Below are 19,224 nucleotides of genomic sequence, written 5' to 3' on the forward strand. Positions count from 1 at the left end.
ACAGAGGTGTGGGTATGTCTTTGAGACAGTGATTTCATTTCCTCTGGATATATACCCAGAAGTGGAACGGCTAGATCATATGGTGGTTTTAACTTTCTTGAAGAACCTCCATACTGTTTCCCAGAGTGGCTGCCCCAGTTCGCATTCCCACCAACAGTGTGCAGAAGTTCCCTTTTCTCCACTTCCTTACCACCGAATGGTTATTTTCTTTTATTATTTATTATTTTTATTTTTTAAAAATATTGGAACACTCCACAAATTTGCTTGTCATCCTAATGACACAGGAGTTATGTTCGTCTTTTCTGTATTGTTCCAACTTTAGTATAAGTGCTGCCGAACTGATCGCTTGAGTGATTTTTTTTTTTTTTTAAAGATTTTATTTCTTTATTTGAGAGAGAGACACAGCGAGAGAGGGAACACAAGCAAGGGGAGTGGGAGAGGGAGAAGCAGGCTTCCCGCCGAGCAGGGAGCCCGATGCGGGGCTCTATCCCAGGACCCTGGGATCATGACCTGAGCCGAAGGCAGATGCTTAACAACTGAGCCACCCAGGCGCCCCTTGAGTGATTATTTTTAATGTGTCATCTAGAAGCCCTTAAACCTGTATTATTCCCAATCATGTTGCCTTTCCATACATATATCTCCTCAAGATGGTCCCTAGGAAGTGGTATAGAGTAGGGGTCAGCAAAATTTCTCTTTAAGAGTCAGATAGTAGATGTTCTTGGCTTTGAAGGCCATACGGCCTCTGTTACAACCACCCAGCTCTGTCATCATAGTGTGAAAGCAGCTGTAGAGTCCGTAAACAAATGCGTGACTGTGTTCCAATAAAACTTTGTGTATGGACACTGACATTTGAATTTCATATAAGTTTTACATATCACCAAATAATATTCTCTTGATGTTTTCACCCGTTTAAAAACGTGAAAACCATTCTTAGCTCACAGCCCACGCAAAACCAGGTGGCTGGCCATATTTGATCCACACACTGTAGTTTGCCTACCCTTGGTCTAGAGGCTTTAGTGACTCTGAAGTATTTTTCAGGCTATTATTTGACAAATAATGTTGTTTTCTTTTGAGAAGTTTGGCTGAGTTTAGTAACCGTAGATTGCTCCCATGGCCGAATATAATTTCAAAAGATGGACTTTCAAAAGTATTCCTAATATATACAAGGAAAAATCTGTTGCTCCATCGTGTGTATAGAATGTGGGCACTGCCCATGGCTACTTTTTTACTTCTGCAGGGAAAGCAGGCCCTGGAAAAAGAAGTTGGGGAAAAAAGTGGTGGGAAAATGTTGCAGTTGTTTGCATAGGATGTGGGTTTACCATTGAAGTCCCATGTGAGGGGAGTACTGAGTCAGGAGAACCGGTGGAGAAAAATGATAAAGGAACATGCAGTAAGACCAGGAGAAGGAGATGAAAAAGACAGCATCCTGAATTTGATATAAAATTTAATGGGATTGGATACAATCACAGAACATTTTGACGTAGAACAATCGTTTTGCCATATTTGTAAAGATGGTGAAAATATAGTAAGAATTGTATAGACTGTCTAAAAGGTTGTCTTTGCCCTGACATTATGGCCTTTGCAAACTTTTCAGAAATAATCCTTGGGGCACCTGGCTGGCTCAGTCGGTGGAGCACGTGACTCCTGATCTCGGGGTTGTACATTTGAGTCCCATGTTGGGTGTAGAGATGACATAAAAATAAAATCTTAAAAAAAAAAAAAACAACTAATCCTTTATTTTGAAGGACTTTAGGGTTCTGTTTTTTAACTTTTAGAATTGATGTTACTCCCCACACTGGTAGAAACACTAACTCGTGCCTCATCCTAGACCTATTAAGGCAGAAACTCTGGGGAGGGGGCTGGAGGTGGTGGGACCCAGTACTGTGTTTTAACCAGCCTTCCAGGGTCTGATGCGCACCAGACTTTGAGAACCATTGCTTTCCATCACATAAGAGGGACCCCAACTCATACTCCATCCTCCTTATGGATAACAGGGTTTATAGTGAGGTTCCAGGGCAGGACTTCTGATGGATACTTTTCACCAGCTGCTGTTTTTTAGGGCAGCCACCCGAAGGAGGCGGGCAAGAAGAATGTCCCTATTGTAAAAGGAGAGGAAATTTTTCTTATAAGTAAACAAGATGAAATATGATCTAGGGTGTTGCTTCTGGAACCCGGGGGGGGGGGGGGGAAACAGCTCCTTGTGGGTAGTTGCCTGAGTCTCTCTTTCTGTCTACACCGCATCAACTTGCCCACAGAGCACGGACTGTAGACAGCATTCCACGTTCTCGTCCTGCTGTTGGGGCTGGACGATGGTGGTGCAGGCACAAATGTGTCTAATTTTGTTTCTTTCTGTCCACTGCCCGCTCTGTGCCAGGAATACACTTCCTTCAAGCTCCTCCCACACAGTGACCTTGTTTCCATAGTAACTGGCACATTCAGCTGGAGACTTACACATGAGTTTGAATAACTCAAGGTTTTAAAACTGTGAGAACCTAAGGAAGACAATCCCACAAAGCATGCAAAAAACAGTTTCTTCATGCAAATAAACTGTGAATTGTGATGTGCAGTTGTGTGTGACATATGTTGATTATATATATGTTGCTGTTAGAAATTTCCTGGGTGCTAATCCTTGAATGAGGTTACTGGTGATCTACTTTGAATTGCTGGAGGAGGAAATAGTTCCAAATTAGAGCATTTGAGGTTTTTGATGGAATGAAGGTCTTTATTTTCTGGGTAAAAATTCACTGTGGTGGCCTGCTGGGCAGATTGTCTAGTCTGATTTGGGAGAACCAGAATAATATCCTTGCTGCGCTGGTAGAATTACTTTGTTCTCTGTGTGCTCACAATACTCTGCTGGTCGTACCTCTAGTAGTAGTAATAATAATAACACTTCTACTAATAAGCAATTTGTGATTATGGTGTGCGAACTACTTTATAATACTTGATCTCATGTACTCCTCAAAACCACCTCATAGAGTAAATAATATTATCGTACCCATTCTTCACACGAGGGAACTGAGGGTCAGAGATGTTGTGCAATTTGCCCAAGCTCACCCAGCTAATTTTTAGTTGAACTGGGATTTGAACCCAGAGAAGTCTGACTCCTGGAGTTTACCTTTCTTGCCCCAGAGCCTGTACTTTTCACAGTGTGTGGCAATTACTTGTTTATGTAATCGTGGTGTCCCCCTAGATCAAGAGCTCCTTGAGGGCAGGGACAGGCACTAAAGCTTCCCTCAGAGTTAGAACAGCGCTGGCTACATGCTTGGGGCTCATTAAATACTTTGTCCAAGAAGAGAAGGAATGGATAAATAAGTAAGCAAAGAGAATAAGCTTCACCCTTCCAGTTCTTATGGATAGAAGAGACAGATGACTTCCCACCAGGAAGGCTATTATCCCAGACTTGTGCTATTCATAGCCATAGAGCATCCAAAAATTCACGGTTTAATCTTAATCTCTGACTTGCTTCAGATGTTGTCCACCTGCTGTCTCCATCAGTCATGCTGTTTTCTCTTAAAAAGTTATTTTCTCATCAATAAAAATAAGCCTTCATGTCTCTTCCAACCCCAAGAGTATATAGCTTTCGCTGTTTTTGAGGTTTTCGGTGGGTACATAGCCCTGAGCGAACCATTCATTTTCCTGGTCCACAAATATTCACAGGGTACCTGCCCGTTCGCCAAGCACTGATTTAGGGGCTTGGGATCCATCAGTGAACAAAGCAGACACGCAGCCCTACCCTCATAGGACTTAGTCTAGCTGGGGGAGGCAGACAGTGCACACCACAGAAAACCCCTAAGTGCATTCTGTAAGTATGGAGAAGGTATTAAGTACCATGGACAAAGTAAAGCAAGTAAGAAGTTGCTATGAGAAGAATAAAGAGGAACTAACAGGGCAGTGCTGAGGAGCACCTCCGGTTTCATTTTTAAAATAGTGTGGTCTGGATGGGCCTTACTAAGGAGAGGAAATACGTTACGGGCAGAAGGAACAGTTGATGTAAGGGCCCTGAGCAAGAAGCAGGCTGACATGGATAGAAGATGTGAGTAAAGGGCAGAGTAGATAGATTAGAAGAGTTAACGGGGGATCAGATGCCGTAGGGCCTTGCAGACCATTATAAGGGTTCTTTTGACTTTGAGTGATAAGCGGAGCCGTTGGGAAATCAGAGCAGGCGGTAGAGACTTGATCTGATTTACATAATAAAGGAATCACTCCAGCTGCAGTGTTGAGAGTAGAGTGTGGAAGGGCAATGGCCGGAGTAAGGACTAGTTCAGAGCCCACCACAGTCATCCAAGAGAAAAGTTACGATGGCTTGGATCTGGGTGGGTGCCATGGAAGTGATGAGACATAGCAGATTCTGGAACTATTTTGAAGGTCAAGCTAATGGGGTTCCCTGACAGATTTGGACATGAAGTCCAAAAGCAGAGAGGCGTTAAGGATGACTCCCCAGGGTTTTGGCCTCAGCAACTGGAAGGATAGATGGGAAAGACTGTATAGGTAGAACAGTAAGTTCAGTTTGGGCACAGGTGAAGTGTGAGATGTCTCTTAGCTATCAGATGGAGATACTGAGTAGGCATTTGGAGATATATCTATATCAATCTGGGGTTCGGGAGAGAGGTCTGAGTTAAAGGTAGGAGTTTGGAAGTCATCGACATGTAGATGATATTTAAAGGCTTGATACTAGAAGAGATCACCAAGGGAGTGAACATACGCTGAGAAGTGGATGACCAAGTGATTCCTTGTAGGGTACTGTATTTATAAAACAGCAACAACAATAATCCGCGTCTAAGTAGACCTGTGCAGTTCAAACCTGTGTTGTTCAAGGGTCACCTGTATGTTATGCATGGTTACGACAGGTAGCTCTAGGTGGGTGTGTCTGAACCTATCCATGGCCCAGAAAGCCAGACAGAGCAATATAGGTGGTATAATAGGAAGCAGGGAAAATGCTAGTTTTTTGAGTGTGAGGAGGAGTATTGTGATAAAAAGAGAGTTTGGAGACTTTTGATAATTAGCTTATTAGTCAAGGAAATAGCTGAAGATACTTGCAGTGTTTTCCAAAGTGGGCTCTGGGGGCTCTTCATCAGAACCTCCTGGGGAGCTTATTAAAAATGCAGGTTTCTGGGGATGCAAGCTAACTACTGAATCCATATCTCTGGGGGTAGGACTCTGGATTCTGTATATTTAACAAGTTCCCCAGGTGACTTTGAAACACAACAAACTTTGTGAACTGCTGCTCTAAAGATTTTGTTTGAGTAAATTATATTCCTGACTAACGAGCTCTCCAGAACATAAGACTTAGGTGAAAAAAAAAAAAAATGGCATTTTGAAAGTGAAAAAACCCACACTTAACATACATACTTCTTAAACGTACGTTAAGTTCGAAGAAGCTATATTTACAGTAGTGTTCATTTGGCCTGATGTTAAACCTCCTTCAGTTGTTTCAGTGATATTTTTGGTATCTGTGAAAATTAATGGCTCCTTCGTGAGATGGGGGTTACCAAATCTGTTTGTTGCTTATAAATCCAGTTATGTACCAGAGAAGATGACTGACAAGGTATAGCTGCCCCCATGCTATCTGATGTCTCCAGGGAAACTAGGAACAAAGAAGACAGAGCTGTGGAGCCCTGGCTGTTTTGCCCCGGGGTTCCCCGAGGCGAGCCTCCCAAACTGCTCCTTTCCACCTCACGTGAGGCCTTACGCCGGCGTAGCTGGGAATTTTGGTGCCATGCTTTTTCAGCCCTTCTTCCTTGGACAGTCTGAGAAAGAGGCAGAGAAAAGCAAATAGGAAATACGGGTTCTGTTTTGTTGTTGTTGTTTTGTTGTTGTGTTTTCGTCACTGACCACAGGGAAAGACTGAATTCGGCATAGGAGAATCTGAAAGCGAGGGCCTCCCTGTTTCAAGTGGTGACAGGGAACTGATGAAGTTCACGGTTTATTTTATTCTGTGCCTCCTTGAGGTAATGATTTTGGTTACCAAAGACCTCCCCATGGGTTTAACATTTTACAAAGGCCACCTTTCATTAGCTGATTTCCACAGACATGCTTCTGCTGATGGACCATAAATTAATTTCTTCCAATGACCAGGCAGTCAACTTTGGGAACTTTTGATTCTAGAATTCGATCCCTTCTTCAATCTACTGTAGTATTCTATTCATGTGCAGGGTTCTGAGTGCAAATTTCCATTTATATGGATCTTTTAACAACTTTCTACCAACATTTATTGAGTACTTATAATGTAAAAAGTATTGTATTAGTCAATGGTTAATAAGGCACAGTCCCTGCCCTGGGAAAACAGACCTGTAATAGCCACTCACAATATGGGTGATAAGTGCTATATTTAATCTGGAATTATTTAATTTAGCATTTGAAAGGGAAGGGGTAATTTTTCTCTTGAAGGGAGTTGGAGGGATGTTGGGGAGCTGGGGGAGTGGCTCAGGGAGGAGAGGATGTGGGGCTGGAAGGAAGCGAGGAAATGGGCCTGAGAACGTGGGAGGTGGACATGGGGTCGTGGCTCCAGGCACTGGCAGGACACACCCTCTTGCTGCTTGGCCAGTGAAGGCCAGGTGTTGTCCTTCCTGCTAACATGATTGTTGTGGTTGCTGACCAGCCTCGTGAGTAGGAAACAGCTGTTCAATGCAGCTGGTTTGAGGAGTGTGTTTATGACATTTGTTTTGGGTACATTTTCCCAGTGGGTTACCCTGGACATCTAAAGAATAAGAGAGATTTTAATAAACTGAGAAAATTCCTCTCTAAAGCCTTAATAAGAAGGTGGTTGAACTTTTTCAACCTCAGAGAGTTTATGCTACTCTCTTAAAACCATGGCACACCTGGTGGATGGGGGAGGTGGGTGAAATGGGTGAAAGGGGTCAAAAGGTACAAACTTGCAGTTATAAAATAAGTAAGTCCTGGGGATGTAATATACAGTATGGTGTTTATAGTCAAATATACCGTATTGCATATTTCAAAGTTGCAAAGAGAGTAGATCTTAAAAGTTCTCATCACAAGAAACAAAATGTGTAACTATATGGGGTGATGGATGTTGAGTAGTCTTATTTCGGTGATTGTAGCGAATCATGTTGTATACCCGAAACTAATATAATGTTGTAAGTCAATTATACCTCAAAAAAAAAAAAATAGCACACCTTTTGCAGGTTTTTTTTTTTTTTTTTTAACATATGTAATAAGGCTGTAACCCTCATTTCTCTTCCATTTAGCTATGGCAACATAAGCAATACACTCCGGTTTTTTGCAAAACTCTTCACACACAAATGTGCAGACGTGGACAGGATGTTTGTTATTTCGTACTTTCTCAGTGATGACACAATTTCAGTGTTTGAACCTATAGAGAGGAATTCAGGTAAGAGGCATAGCTCTTACAGCAATTTTCTCGGACCAAGTAACCGTCTCTTCATTTTGAAAGTTAGGGAGCGTGGTCTGATTTTATAGCCTAGATGACTAAGATAGTGGCTTTCTTTTCTTTTCCTTTTTTTTTTTTTTTTTTTTAACCACCAAAGCTCATTTTACAAAGCTCTCTTAAATGGGAACCTAGACATATAAAGTGATGAAAGAGGAACAGGAACAGTTTGGTTGGCTCAGGGCTGGGAGACTCTGGATGCCTCCTTTTGGAAACTATTCCCCTTTCTGCTGTGGCCTCTGAGGTTCCTCTGTGGAATCCGGGGGCTTCGGAATCATGGTCTGTCTACCGCCAGTTCCATGCAAAGACAGCAAGACAAGAGGAAATCTCTATTTTTGATAGTACCACTTACAAAATATTTGCTTAACTATAAGACGATCCCAGATTTTAACAAATTTAATCTTCAAAGTCTGTCTGCCTCTGGCTTCTCTGTCTGTCGAGGCTCTTGCCAAGGTTCCAGCACCCAGGCCCACGGAATGCCTCTCTGCAGCGTGCTGATGCTGTGGACATTGCTGAGGCGAGCTGTTGATTTTGACTTACCGAACTATGGAACTCTAGGGCTTTGCTCTTTGTCCCAACGCATTTACAACTTTTATCTGTGCCAAAGACACATCTGGGAAGAAGAATCAGTGGTGTGCTGGTGAACTGGCTCTCTGAAAAAAATTTTAAAGCCCCAATCTGTAACACTTGCCAGTCATCATGGGGCAGATACCTCAACCATAGTCAATTTCAAGCAAACAACTGGCTTGCAGAAATCCCCAAAAATCTCATAGTCAGCCCTTATGAGCTGCTGTGAGCCACTCTGCACACCAATGAATAATAAATAATTTGTATGAATAAGTCAGGCTGCATAGTGATTTGAATAATGGATCAAATCCTGAAATATGAACTCAAATAGGAGTAAGTAGAAAGTCATGTCTTAAAGGTCAAAAAATCAACTCTGGGGGCACCTACTTGGTAGAGCATGAGATTCTTAATCTCAGGGTCGTGAGTTCAAGCCCCATGTTGGGTGTGGAGCCTACAAAAAAAAAAAAGAAATCAACTCTGTACATCTAGAGTGGGGAAGATTATGGCCAAACAGACCGCAGCATTCATAAAACAGGGTGATAGACGTCAATTGCAAGCTTACTAGTAATAATAGCAGCCACGATTACCTACTGTTATCCCTAGAAAAACTTCATGAGGTTAAGTTTTGTCCAAACCCCAAGATGGGACTGAATATACAAGAGATTTATTAGGGAAAATGCCAGCAAGGGAAATTGTGGAGGGAGCCAGAAGAGGCCAGGAGAGCCATCGGACGCAGTGTAGGTCTCACTCCTCTGAAGGACAGCAGGAAGGAAGAAAGGAAAGAAAGTCTTAGATTGCAGGGAGATTCTAAGCAAGTTTCAGCAAGGCTGACCAGGAACCTGAGAGCCAAAGTCACTAGTCAGAGGAGCCTCCATCTTGCAGGAATGGGCCTACTTTGCTATCCCTGCATTATCCTGTCATTTGTCAGCAGCAGCCTGTGGGAAGCATGACCTCGGTCCAAACCCAGGGATAGGTTTCAGAGCATAGCCACGGGGGCCTTTGTCAACTACGTTCTCCACAATGGGTGATCTGAAAGGCACATTTTCATGGCTCCCTACAAATTTTATTCCCGTTTTACTGGTGAGAATTCAGAGAGGTTCCAAGAGATTAAATAACTCCTCAAGATCATCCAGCAAGCGACAGAGCCAGGACAGATTCCAGCTCTGTTTGGCTACAAAACCTGTGTCTTTCCACCACCTCTGGGGTTTGAATGTGGCAGGAGTGTAATGAAGCTGACCCCCAAAGCTCATCTGGCTTCAGCTTGTGTTCAGATGACTGAAGGTTTCAGTTCAGTAGCAGTGAGAAGATCCTGGAGTTTCATCTTCAGTTCTGCTTGCTGCTTTCCAAGAGCCACAAAAAAACAAAAACAAGCCCAAATAATCCCCAGAAGAGAGCAGATGAAATGGTCAGAATTCTGAAAAGTAAGAAATATGTGGCATTGCTAAAAGAAGCAAAGATATTTAGCCTGTAGGAAAAAAAAGTTACAGAACTCCCAGAGTTATCTTCAAACAGTTAAGTAAGCTCCTTTCCAGAAGCTGGGCATCCTACACTTAATCCGCGTGTCGGAATAAATATAAGACATCATCTGGGACAGATAGATGGAAATAAGCTCAAGTGGGGAATTTTCTACGTGGTACTATTCAAACGTGCACTGAAGTGGGGTATCTTCCGAATGTCCCGGTTCTCAGTATGCTGCTGGGCATATAGCAGGCGCTTACTAAGTGTTTATTTGAGTGTTTGGACTAGGAAGGGAGTAGAGAGGGGAAGGAAAAGGCTGGGATGCCGCACCTCTTTTTTTTTTCTTTACACATTCACCTAGGGAGTCTACTGTTCACCCACTGCTTCATTCTCCCCTCGGGTCTGAAAAGAATAGGCAGTGTGAGTTCACAAGCTAAGCTGTATGGTCTGTGTTTGAGCATGAAGGAACTCTAAAGGCAAGTTGTATGGTTCTTTGAAGAATAAAGGCTACTCATTAACTTTTCTCTTTTTCTATAGGGATTACTGGCGGGAAGTTCTTGAAAAGAATTCGTGTTAAGAAGCCTGGACAAGAGGTCTTTAAAAGTGAACTATCAGAATATGTCAAGGCCGAGGAGCTATATATCGGAGCCAAAGTGAACGTGAATGGCTACCTGTTTCTTTTGCTCAGTGCTGACGAGTACACCTTAAACTACATGGAAATGAATTCAGATAAGGTGAGCTGACTGTGGAACTTTCGGCTTGCCCCTCAGCGCTCTGCAGTCTGTGTTTTTCTTTCTCTAGGCCTTTTCTTCTTCCTGCCGGTCTTACATTGTGCATTCACACACGTGGCCATGAATAATGGATCTGCGCGACTTGGCCACAGGTCCCGATCTCCTCTGTTTACATGCTGGGCCCTCCACTGCCCAGCGGCACGGATGCCGGGCACAGGCAGGAGGCAGGCCCAGGGTTGAATCAGGTTTCCTGGGTTTTCTGCTGACGCTGACAATGTTTTCATAAAGAGATTCAGTGACTATAGGAAAGGAAAAAAATCTGGTGCCACACACTGTGCCGTCCCCGTTAATTGGCACAGGCCTGCACAGAAGGCCAAGAACTGAACAAACAGAAACCCCAAGGGAACCCGATAGTTGCTGGGGTTGCAACTTTCCAGAACAGGAGCTACCTGAGGCCTACATAAGAATTCAAGGACAAATTGGCAACAGCAAGCTCCGGGAGTTTTTTTCGTTGGAAACAAGATGGCAGCTGGGTACTGTTAGTAAAAGTACTAGCATGGCAGTGCTGGTCTGTCAAAATAATGCGTTGATGAAATCTTGATTTTAAGTGTGGACTGGTTTGCTGTACAAACGTGTATATTTGAGAGATATTGCCTAATATTGAAAAATCTACCTAGAAACACTTTTTTTTAAAGGACTTTATTTATTTACTTGAGAGAGAGAGAGAGAGTGAGCGAGCACATGGGAGCACACAGAGGGAGAGGGAACACAGAGGCAGAGGGAGAAGCAGGCTTCCCAGCAAGCAGAGAGCATGATGTGGGGCTCGATCCCAGGACCCCGGGATCATGACCTGAGCTGAAGGCGGGTGCTTAACCAACTGAGCCACCCAGGCGTCCCTAGAAATAATTTATTTTAAAAGTCTGCCTGTAAGGGGGCAAGCTCAGTCAGGGTACAATTTACAATAGCTATTGTGAATTTGGACTCAGTTTTCAAACACAGGGCAAACCTATATGTTAACATACATATGTATATATGTATATGCATATATGTATTATATGTACACATATACATATTACATGTATGCATTATATACACACATATATATTCTATATATGTATTTTATATGTATATTATATACATATATTAACATAGCTTGAGTGTGTATGTGTGTGTGTATATATACATGTATATTTGTAAGATATAAAGGGCTTTTCTCCTTTCAGAAAGGTAAAAAGAGGGTAGGATGTTATCTGGTATCAGCATCCCAAGTGAGAACTGAATGATTTTATTTTATTTTATTATTTTTTTAAAGATTTTATTTATTTATTTGAGAGAGAGAGAATGAGAGAGAGCACATGAGAGTGGGGAGGGTCAGGGAGAAGCAGACTCCCCGCCGAGCAGGGAGCCCGATGCAGGACTCGATCCTGGGACTCCAGGATCATGACCTGAGCTGAAGGCAGTCACCTAACCAACTGAGCCACCCAGGCGCCCGAAAACTGCATTATTTTAAAACTACCCTTAACAAGGACTTTTGAAGCAGAGAAAGATTAATATACTCTGTTTTTTTTTTTGGTTTGTTTGTTTTTTGTTTTTGTTTTTAGCAGGGGAGGCACAGAGGGAGAGGGAGAGAGAAAATCTTAAGCAGGCTCCGTGCCCTGCACTGGGCACGGAGCCTGACACGGGGCTTGATCTCACAACCCTGAGATCATGACCTGAGCCAAAATCAAGAGTTGGCCACTTAACTGACTGAGCCACCAGGCACCCCAAGATTAATATACTCTTTAATATCTTTGCAAAAGAGCTAATGGATCCAATCATGGAAATAGATGAAAGGCAATGAGGAAAGGTGGGGCGGATGGGGGCTGCAACAGGTCCCAAATGCCCTGGTGGAAAGAGAGATCTTTATACTAAATTTAACATCATTGTTTTTAATCTTCATATTTAGTCTTCTCATTTTTTTTTTTTTTAGCTCTTAGCTGTAATTATTTACAAGCTTATGCCTTACTGGATTAAATAAGAAGTATTTTTACAGAGTCAAAAACCTAATCACAGGGTAGGAGATGGCAACTGGGGGCTGCCAGAGAGTGAATGTCAGGGGATCACAGTGCATGTGGATCTCTGACACCCAGCCATGCTCTGCTCAGTGCATCGTCTGATTGCCAGTAGTCCCAGGGGGCCCACTCTTAAGATCTGGAGAAAATGAGGGTCCACTTATCCAATTGTGAATCTCCATTCTCTCCATTAGGGTCTCCCAACATATTGGGCCAACGTCCAAGGGTTCAGGGGAGAAGGCTGAGGGATTGTTTTCTGATTCCTGTGGCTTGCTGTCGCTTAAGCTCATTTCTCTCAGATCTAGGCCTATGTTGATGTCACTCATTGTCCTAAAAATGCAACCAAAGAGACTTAAGTCTAGTCGTGTCTTCTCTGCGTTGGTCTCTATGGAAAGCCATGCCCAGCTACCTTCAGGTTCAGGGCGTGAAGTCTCTTTGCGGGCCATCAGAAAGATTAGGCTCCCTACGTCCCAGGCATGTTTTAATATCCTTCCTTTCCTTTCCCTCCCCTCCCCCCCAACCCTCCAGTTTCCCATGAGCAGCATTGAACTTGTCCTACAAAAGCTGAAAGAAGAAGAATCAAAATCCAGAGAGATCAAGCAGGTATTTGCAGCTGCTGACTGTAGGCACACAAAGATGGTGGATTATAATACATTCAGGTAAGCCAGATGCTGCCAGCAATAATCTGTTTTCCCTTCAAGATTGTCTAAAGAGCAAAAAACAATTTCTTCCCTGGTGCTGCCTAACTAATTTACTACATGCTTTTTATTAGGACTTGACATTTCTTTGTGTTCGTACTACTTTGTGATCAAGTTTGGTCCATTTCTAGTAAAGTTTATGTATTTGCATATAAAAGGAGCTTATAGGCAAGAACAGAGAGACAAAAGCACAGAAAGTCAGTTCTCTTGTCTTGTGAATCATGGTATTGAAGGCTCCAGGGGAATGCCGGGAAGAATGCATCTGGGTGAGAATGGCAGAAAAAAAAAATGCAGCTAAGGGCACCCCCTCTGAAATCTGGGGAACAAAGGAGGGACAGCTCCCTAGGAATGTGATCCAGTTGGAAAAAGACAGTGGAAACTTTCCTGATTATCAGAGAAGAGGTGATAGGTATGCGTCTGTGTGTAGGTGTGCTTACGTACATCCGTGTGTTTTGAAAAACATAAGACAGAAATCGAGGGGAAAATAGAGGACAGTAGTTAGAACTCTAATAAGAAATCATGAGCCATAAAGGTTTTCTCTAAGGTAGAGCTGAATTCTGGGACTGTCCAGTGGCTGACCTAGGCAAATTGCCAAACAGTGGAAACACAGGGAAATTCAGATTCAGGATCTAGTACAATTGTGAGACTTCTTAGCCTGAAAACAAAGTGAATGGAGCGTTCAGGAGAATGTAAATTAAATCATGGATGGGAAGACAAAGGGGACTTTCTCTTTAGGCTGAGAATTCTGGCTCCTGAAAACAGTAGCGGCCAAAAGCTATATAGGAAACTTGCTGCAGTCAAGATGTGAGCTGACCAGTGAGGAAGAGTCCAGGACAGGGTGGTGGGGGAGCGAGGGGGATCTTTCCAGCTTTGTGTCTGGAGTTGCCTATTACATCAATACCTGGTGACCTGAGGCCACCATCAGGCCCGAAGTGTCCCCAAAACTCATTTGTTATCTTCACAAAGCTCTTTTGTATCTCCAGAATGTTCTTTTGAGAGCAGTCAGGACATATTTTTATTGTTTAGGATTGCCAACCTTCTGGGGTCAATAAGAATTTATAGCTCTTTGTTATTGTTCATAGTCGTACACATGTTCGTGGCCTTTTGGAAAATAAAGGGAGACGGAGGAAAGAGCAAAGACACTTGCTCAGGCCCGGGGACTAGCGGAAAGCTGCGGAGGAAGAAACAAATTTCCATCAGAAACGAGGGAGTGGTTTCGCTTTTGTTATTTTGTGTCCTTTTACAAAAGCATCCATTCTCCCAACACTCCAGCAAAATCTGCTGGAAACACTTCAGTGAGTTTATGGGACTTTCTGGGAGTCCAGAAAGTCTCCTGCCCCGGGCAGGAGATCCAAGGAGGAAAAGTTGCTCTGCAGATGGAGGCCTGACCCTGACCGTGGGTGGAAGAAAGGCCCGCCAGGCCGTGTGATGGAGGGGACAGCCTCAAGGCACCGCGTGCTTGGAAAGAACCAGCTCCTCCCCCCGCCCCCTCCCCCATCTTGAGGCCCTCTCCTGGCCAGGAATTCCTTAAGATGGAAACCAGATCAGGTCATCATGCCCGGCCTACAGAACCTTTCCATGGCTTGCCATCATCCTTAACAGTAAGATCCAGACGTTTTGGGGCAGCTGGCTAAGCCCGGAGTGATGTGACTCTGTGTTTCCAGTATTAATCACTTGTTCCCCAGCCTCGTCCTCTGGCCTCGATGGCTGCTACTCAGTTTCTCGAATGAACAAACGTGTCAAGCTCTTGCCTGCCTCCAAGCCTATGCACACTCCCTTCCCTCTGCTTAGAATGCCCAAATTCCAGGGCAAATTCTAAGGCTCGTCTTCAATGGCACTTCCGCCGAGTGGGCTTGCTTTCTGCTTCTCCTGCCTAAAGTAGATCAATCCCTGTTATCCTTAGCTTTTTGCTGCTCTTTTTCATAGCACTTCATACAACTTGCCGGTACTTGATTCAGATAGCGGTTACTTGGTGCGTGTGTGCCTGTGTGTCTTCTCCTATTAGAATAGGAACTTCCCGAGGGCCAGGGACCTCAATGGTCCCGTTCACAGCCCTATCCCTGGCACCTAGCACTGGGCTCAGTGAATATCTTAATTCCCCAGTGGAATGACCAACTGCTAGAATTATTCTCGGGGGTTCCAGTTTGGAAGTGGTGGCATTGTCTCCAGATGAGAGGCCAGTCGCAGCCTCTCAGGGTTTTCATGTGAGTTTGGTCATGGTCTGACCCTTGCCCACCCCCCACCCCCCCTTATTTCCATCTCACTAGAAGAAGACTTCTGTAGAAGTCCCCATTGATGGAGCCCTTACTCTGGGCAAGACAAGGTGTTAAATACAGTTCATTTACTATCCACGGGTAGCACCTGTTGAGTTGTTAACTCGCCAGGCCCCACAATTGGCTCCGGCCAAGTACTGTAGATGTTTGTCGAGTCATCTCACGAGCGGCCCTATTTCTCAGGACTGTTCAGTTGCCAGGTGTGCAGCAAACAAGCAAATAATTGATTACCTTGCCCTGGGGAAGGGCTGTCTGTCTCTGACTGGAGGGGAATCAGGGAGAGAGAGCTAGGCCTGACCCTCACGAGCCAAGCAACTTGGGCAACTCACTCCGCCTACCTGCACCTCACTCTTGCCCATGTCGTGGTCTCTATGGCCCTTTCCGGGCATTGACATTGTGAAGCCCTTCAGATGTCGGTTTATAAAGACACTTGTAAAATGCTCCCTCTTGCAAATCTGTGCGTTGCAGGAGTAGGCAGGCAGAGACAGGACTGAGGTGTAGGCCTCCAGGCTTCATCTCCGTGGCCCTGAGTCTCTCCCCTACTTACATACCTGGCACTGTCCGTGCGCACCTGGGGACTAGAGCTACTGGGGCAGTGGTCCAAGCCCCAGGCATTTCCTTTCCCTTCTTCTCAGACATTTGTGCCTCTCTCAGGGAAACCTTGAGAGTGGGAGGTAATCAACCACTTCCGCAGAAGATGCCACGCCTGATAACAGATGAATGGATTCATGCATCGGCCTTCTTGAGATAATGGCCTCATAAGTGGCCTGAAGGAATGCGGGGACAGGTGGAAACAGGAGGCACGTTGGGGAGGAAATGTTTCTTTTCTGCCTTGTGGGGGTCACTAGTTCTGTCCTTTCATAGTCTGTCAGGTCGGCCGATGGGAGTTGCTGATTGTGGTCCGGGAGAGCGCAGAGAGCCTTTCTCAGAGCCTCGGGTGGCTCCTGGGCAGATCTCAGCAGGGAGCTGGGCAGGGACTGGGCTTGGCAGGGCCAGCGTCTTGTGCAATTGCGAACATCGCAGGGTGAGGCTTCCCCTTGTGGGCCCTGGATTCTGAACGATAGGCTGCAGCAGCAGCAAGGGCCCCGTGCCAGGGAAGATGTGGTCAGGCCCTCTCTCTGGCCACCTCCCCAAGCCTTGAGCTACCAATTGGAGATGACCCCTACCCCAGGGAGCCTGTGTATATTTTGGTTTTCTGTGTGCTCACCTTTTCTCCCCACCTGGGCCAAGCTCCCAGAGGGCAAGGCCCACGCCCGGTTCACCCCTGTGTCTTTCCCAGCTACCTCCTGGACCCAGTGTCTCAGGCTTCAAAGCACATAGGAAGTTACTACATAGTTCCTCCTTAGACGCCCATCATCAACGGCAGGGCCAGGAGATTTCCTACGAACATCCCTGTAATAAATGCCTTCTAAGATTTAGAGTCTTGAGAAAGTTTTTTCCCCTTGTAAAATTAAAATTCTTCCTGAGAGGGGTAGTACAATATAAATAAGATCTGATTTTGGACTTGCTGACCTGAGTCCAAATCTCAGCTCTAACATTTGTCAAGTAAGTTGCTGAACAGTGTTTTCACCTATAAAATGGGGATAATAATACCCACTATATTAGAGCAGTTGTGATGAGTAAATATGATAATATATACAAAGTTCTTATTGTAGCATGCTGTGGTGTACGGTGGACACTAGAAAATGAAAAACCCTTTATCCCAATAGTTGCCACTTTGTGTCACCAAAACTAGTAATAGAAGTCTGTCTTATTTTCAGTATTTCAGTTAAGTTATAGATTTATCTACGATGAGGTCATTGAAAACATTCTTTAGGGGCACCTGGGTGGCACAGTTAAGCATCTGACTCTTGGTTTCAGCTCATGTCCTGATCTCAGGGTCGTGAGACTGAGCCCCACGTCAGGCTCAGCACAGAGTCTGCTTGAGATTCTCTCTCCATCTCCCTCTGGCCCTCCCGCTCATGCTCTCTATTTCTCTCTCTCAAATAAATCTTTAAAAAAATTCTTTCATAAACAAGGTTGGAAGAAACTCTTAAAAACCTTGGAGGCCATGAAGGTGGAAAATAAACATCATCATTGGTGGACTGAGGTTGGGAAACACTGTTATAATCCACCCTATTACTATCCTTTACTTCAAGGAAGAAGAATATAAATTTAGTGCTTAGAACATTGTAATGATCTCATCCTGATTTATCTCCGACAATTATCTCTCCCTTTATGTGGTTTTGCTCTATCTTTATTCAAACAACTCTGTGTTGTTATGGGTGTTTTTACTGTAAGTCTAACATCTTTTAAGTCTATGAATCTGTATGAACAAAAGCAAAAACTAAGATATATTCCAGAAGCACTCAAATATCTATTCTCATCATGAGCCAAATAGACACTCTGACAGTGTTCATAGCATATCTTTGAGATGGGAGCCTCGGCATACATTTTTTAAAAACAGCGTTTTGAACCTTTGTAAAAGCATTAAATATAAATAACGTGATGTCATAGAAAAAACACTGGCCTGGGAATCAAAAAGACCAGGATCTTTGATTTGATTCTGTCACTGCCTGATGGCATTCTTTGTATTGGTGAAGCCTTAGTTCTAAAAAGGAGAATCGTCTCTGGCTAGCTAAACCAAAAAGGAATTTATTAAAAGGATCCTGGGTGGTTCACAATATCATTGGGAGGACTCGAGAAATAAGCCTGAAACTAAATTCTAGGAACAGTGCCCAGAACTGGGCTGTAGAACTTGTCTGATGGGAAAATGGCCTCTGTCACCGCTGTACCACCCATGACTCAACGCACCATTTGCACTGCTTCCAAGAACTCCATCTTACCACAGCCATCACCACCACTGCGTCCTGTGCCGCCGCTGAAAACTGGATCCCTCTGACACCTAACATGGTCTACACCTCGCTGGTTTCCCCTGTTAATCCCTCCCAAGTCAAAGTCTTCTACAAGCTTCCCTGATTGGCGGAGCCTGAGTCACTGGCATGTTTCTTTCTTTTTTTTTTTAATTTTAATTTTTTTATTGTTATGTTAATCCCCATACATTACATCATTAGTTTTAGATGTAGTGTTCCATGATTCACTGTTTGTGCATAACACCCAGTGCTCCATGCAGAATGTGCCCTCCTCAATACCCACCACCAGGCTAACCCATCCTCCCACCCCCCTCCCCTCTAGAACCCTCAGTTTGTTTTTCAGAGTCCATCGTCTCTCATGGTTCGTCTCCCCCTCCGATTTCCCCCCCTTCATTCTTCCCCTCCTGCTATCTTCTTTTTTTTTTCTTAACATATATTGCATTATTTGTTTCATAGGTACAGATCTGAGATTCAACAGTCTTGCACAATTCACAGCGCTTACCAGAGCACATACCCTCCCCAGTGTCTATCACCCAGTCACCCCATCCCTCCCACCCCACCCCCCACTCCAGCAACCCTCAGTTTGTTTCTTGAGATTAAGAATTCCTCATATCAGAGAGGTCATACGATACGTGTCTTTCTCTGATTGACTTATTTCGCTCAGCATAATACCCTCCAGTTCCATCCACGTCGTTGCAAATGGCAAAAATCTCATTCCTTTTGATGGCTGCATAATATTCCATTGTATATATATACCACATCTTCTTTATCCATTCATCTGTCGATGGACATCTTGGCTCTCTCCACATTTTGGCTATTGTGGACATTGCTGCTATAAACATTGCACTGGCATGTTTCTAATGGCAAGGAAGCCTGGGTCCTGCAGGTTGAGCTCTGACTTCCATGTTGAGTGACGGGTAGTATAATGTGGGACTCTCCCCGCAAATAGAAGGAGAGGATTTAAAAGTTGCCCTTTGCATTTGCCATGATCGTAAATCCAAGCCAAGATGAGCCAAACAGAGAACATAGAATATGGACATTAGGGACTAAACTCCTTGCCTGTAACCAAACCACGCAAAACACTTGCTTAGTCATGGCACTTTGTAAATACTATTCTGACCCACCAAATGGCTAAACAAAGCCCTTGCCTGTCATCTGCTACTCTCGTGATCCCTGACACACCTGTCTG

General features: G+C 44.2%; 1 protein-coding gene and 1 non-coding gene across 2 annotated transcripts in view; one reads left to right on the forward strand and one right to left on the reverse strand.

Annotated features, from left to right (window-relative positions):
* The window catches only part of EFHC2 (EF-hand domain containing 2), a 191,353-nt gene that overhangs the window by 101,855 nt on the left and 70,274 nt on the right, over window positions 1-19,224 (forward strand). Inside the window, exons 9-11 of the mRNA XM_021681492.1 lie at window positions 7,206-7,348; window positions 9,968-10,164; window positions 12,741-12,871. Of these exons, the coding sequence (XP_021537167.1) occupies window positions 7,206-7,348; window positions 9,968-10,164; window positions 12,741-12,871 (471 nt within the window). The remainder of the gene's footprint in view (window positions 1-7,205; window positions 7,349-9,967; window positions 10,165-12,740; window positions 12,872-19,224) is intronic.
* On the reverse strand, window positions 237-346 carry LOC123323505. Its single transcript, XR_006539445.1, has one exon. It is a non-coding gene; the product is annotated as a U6 spliceosomal RNA (small nuclear RNA).

Source organism: Neomonachus schauinslandi, chromosome X (assembly GCF_002201575.2).
Source record: "Neomonachus schauinslandi chromosome X, ASM220157v2, whole genome shotgun sequence".
NCBI classification, from domain to species: Eukaryota; Metazoa; Chordata; class Mammalia; order Carnivora; family Phocidae; genus Neomonachus; species Neomonachus schauinslandi.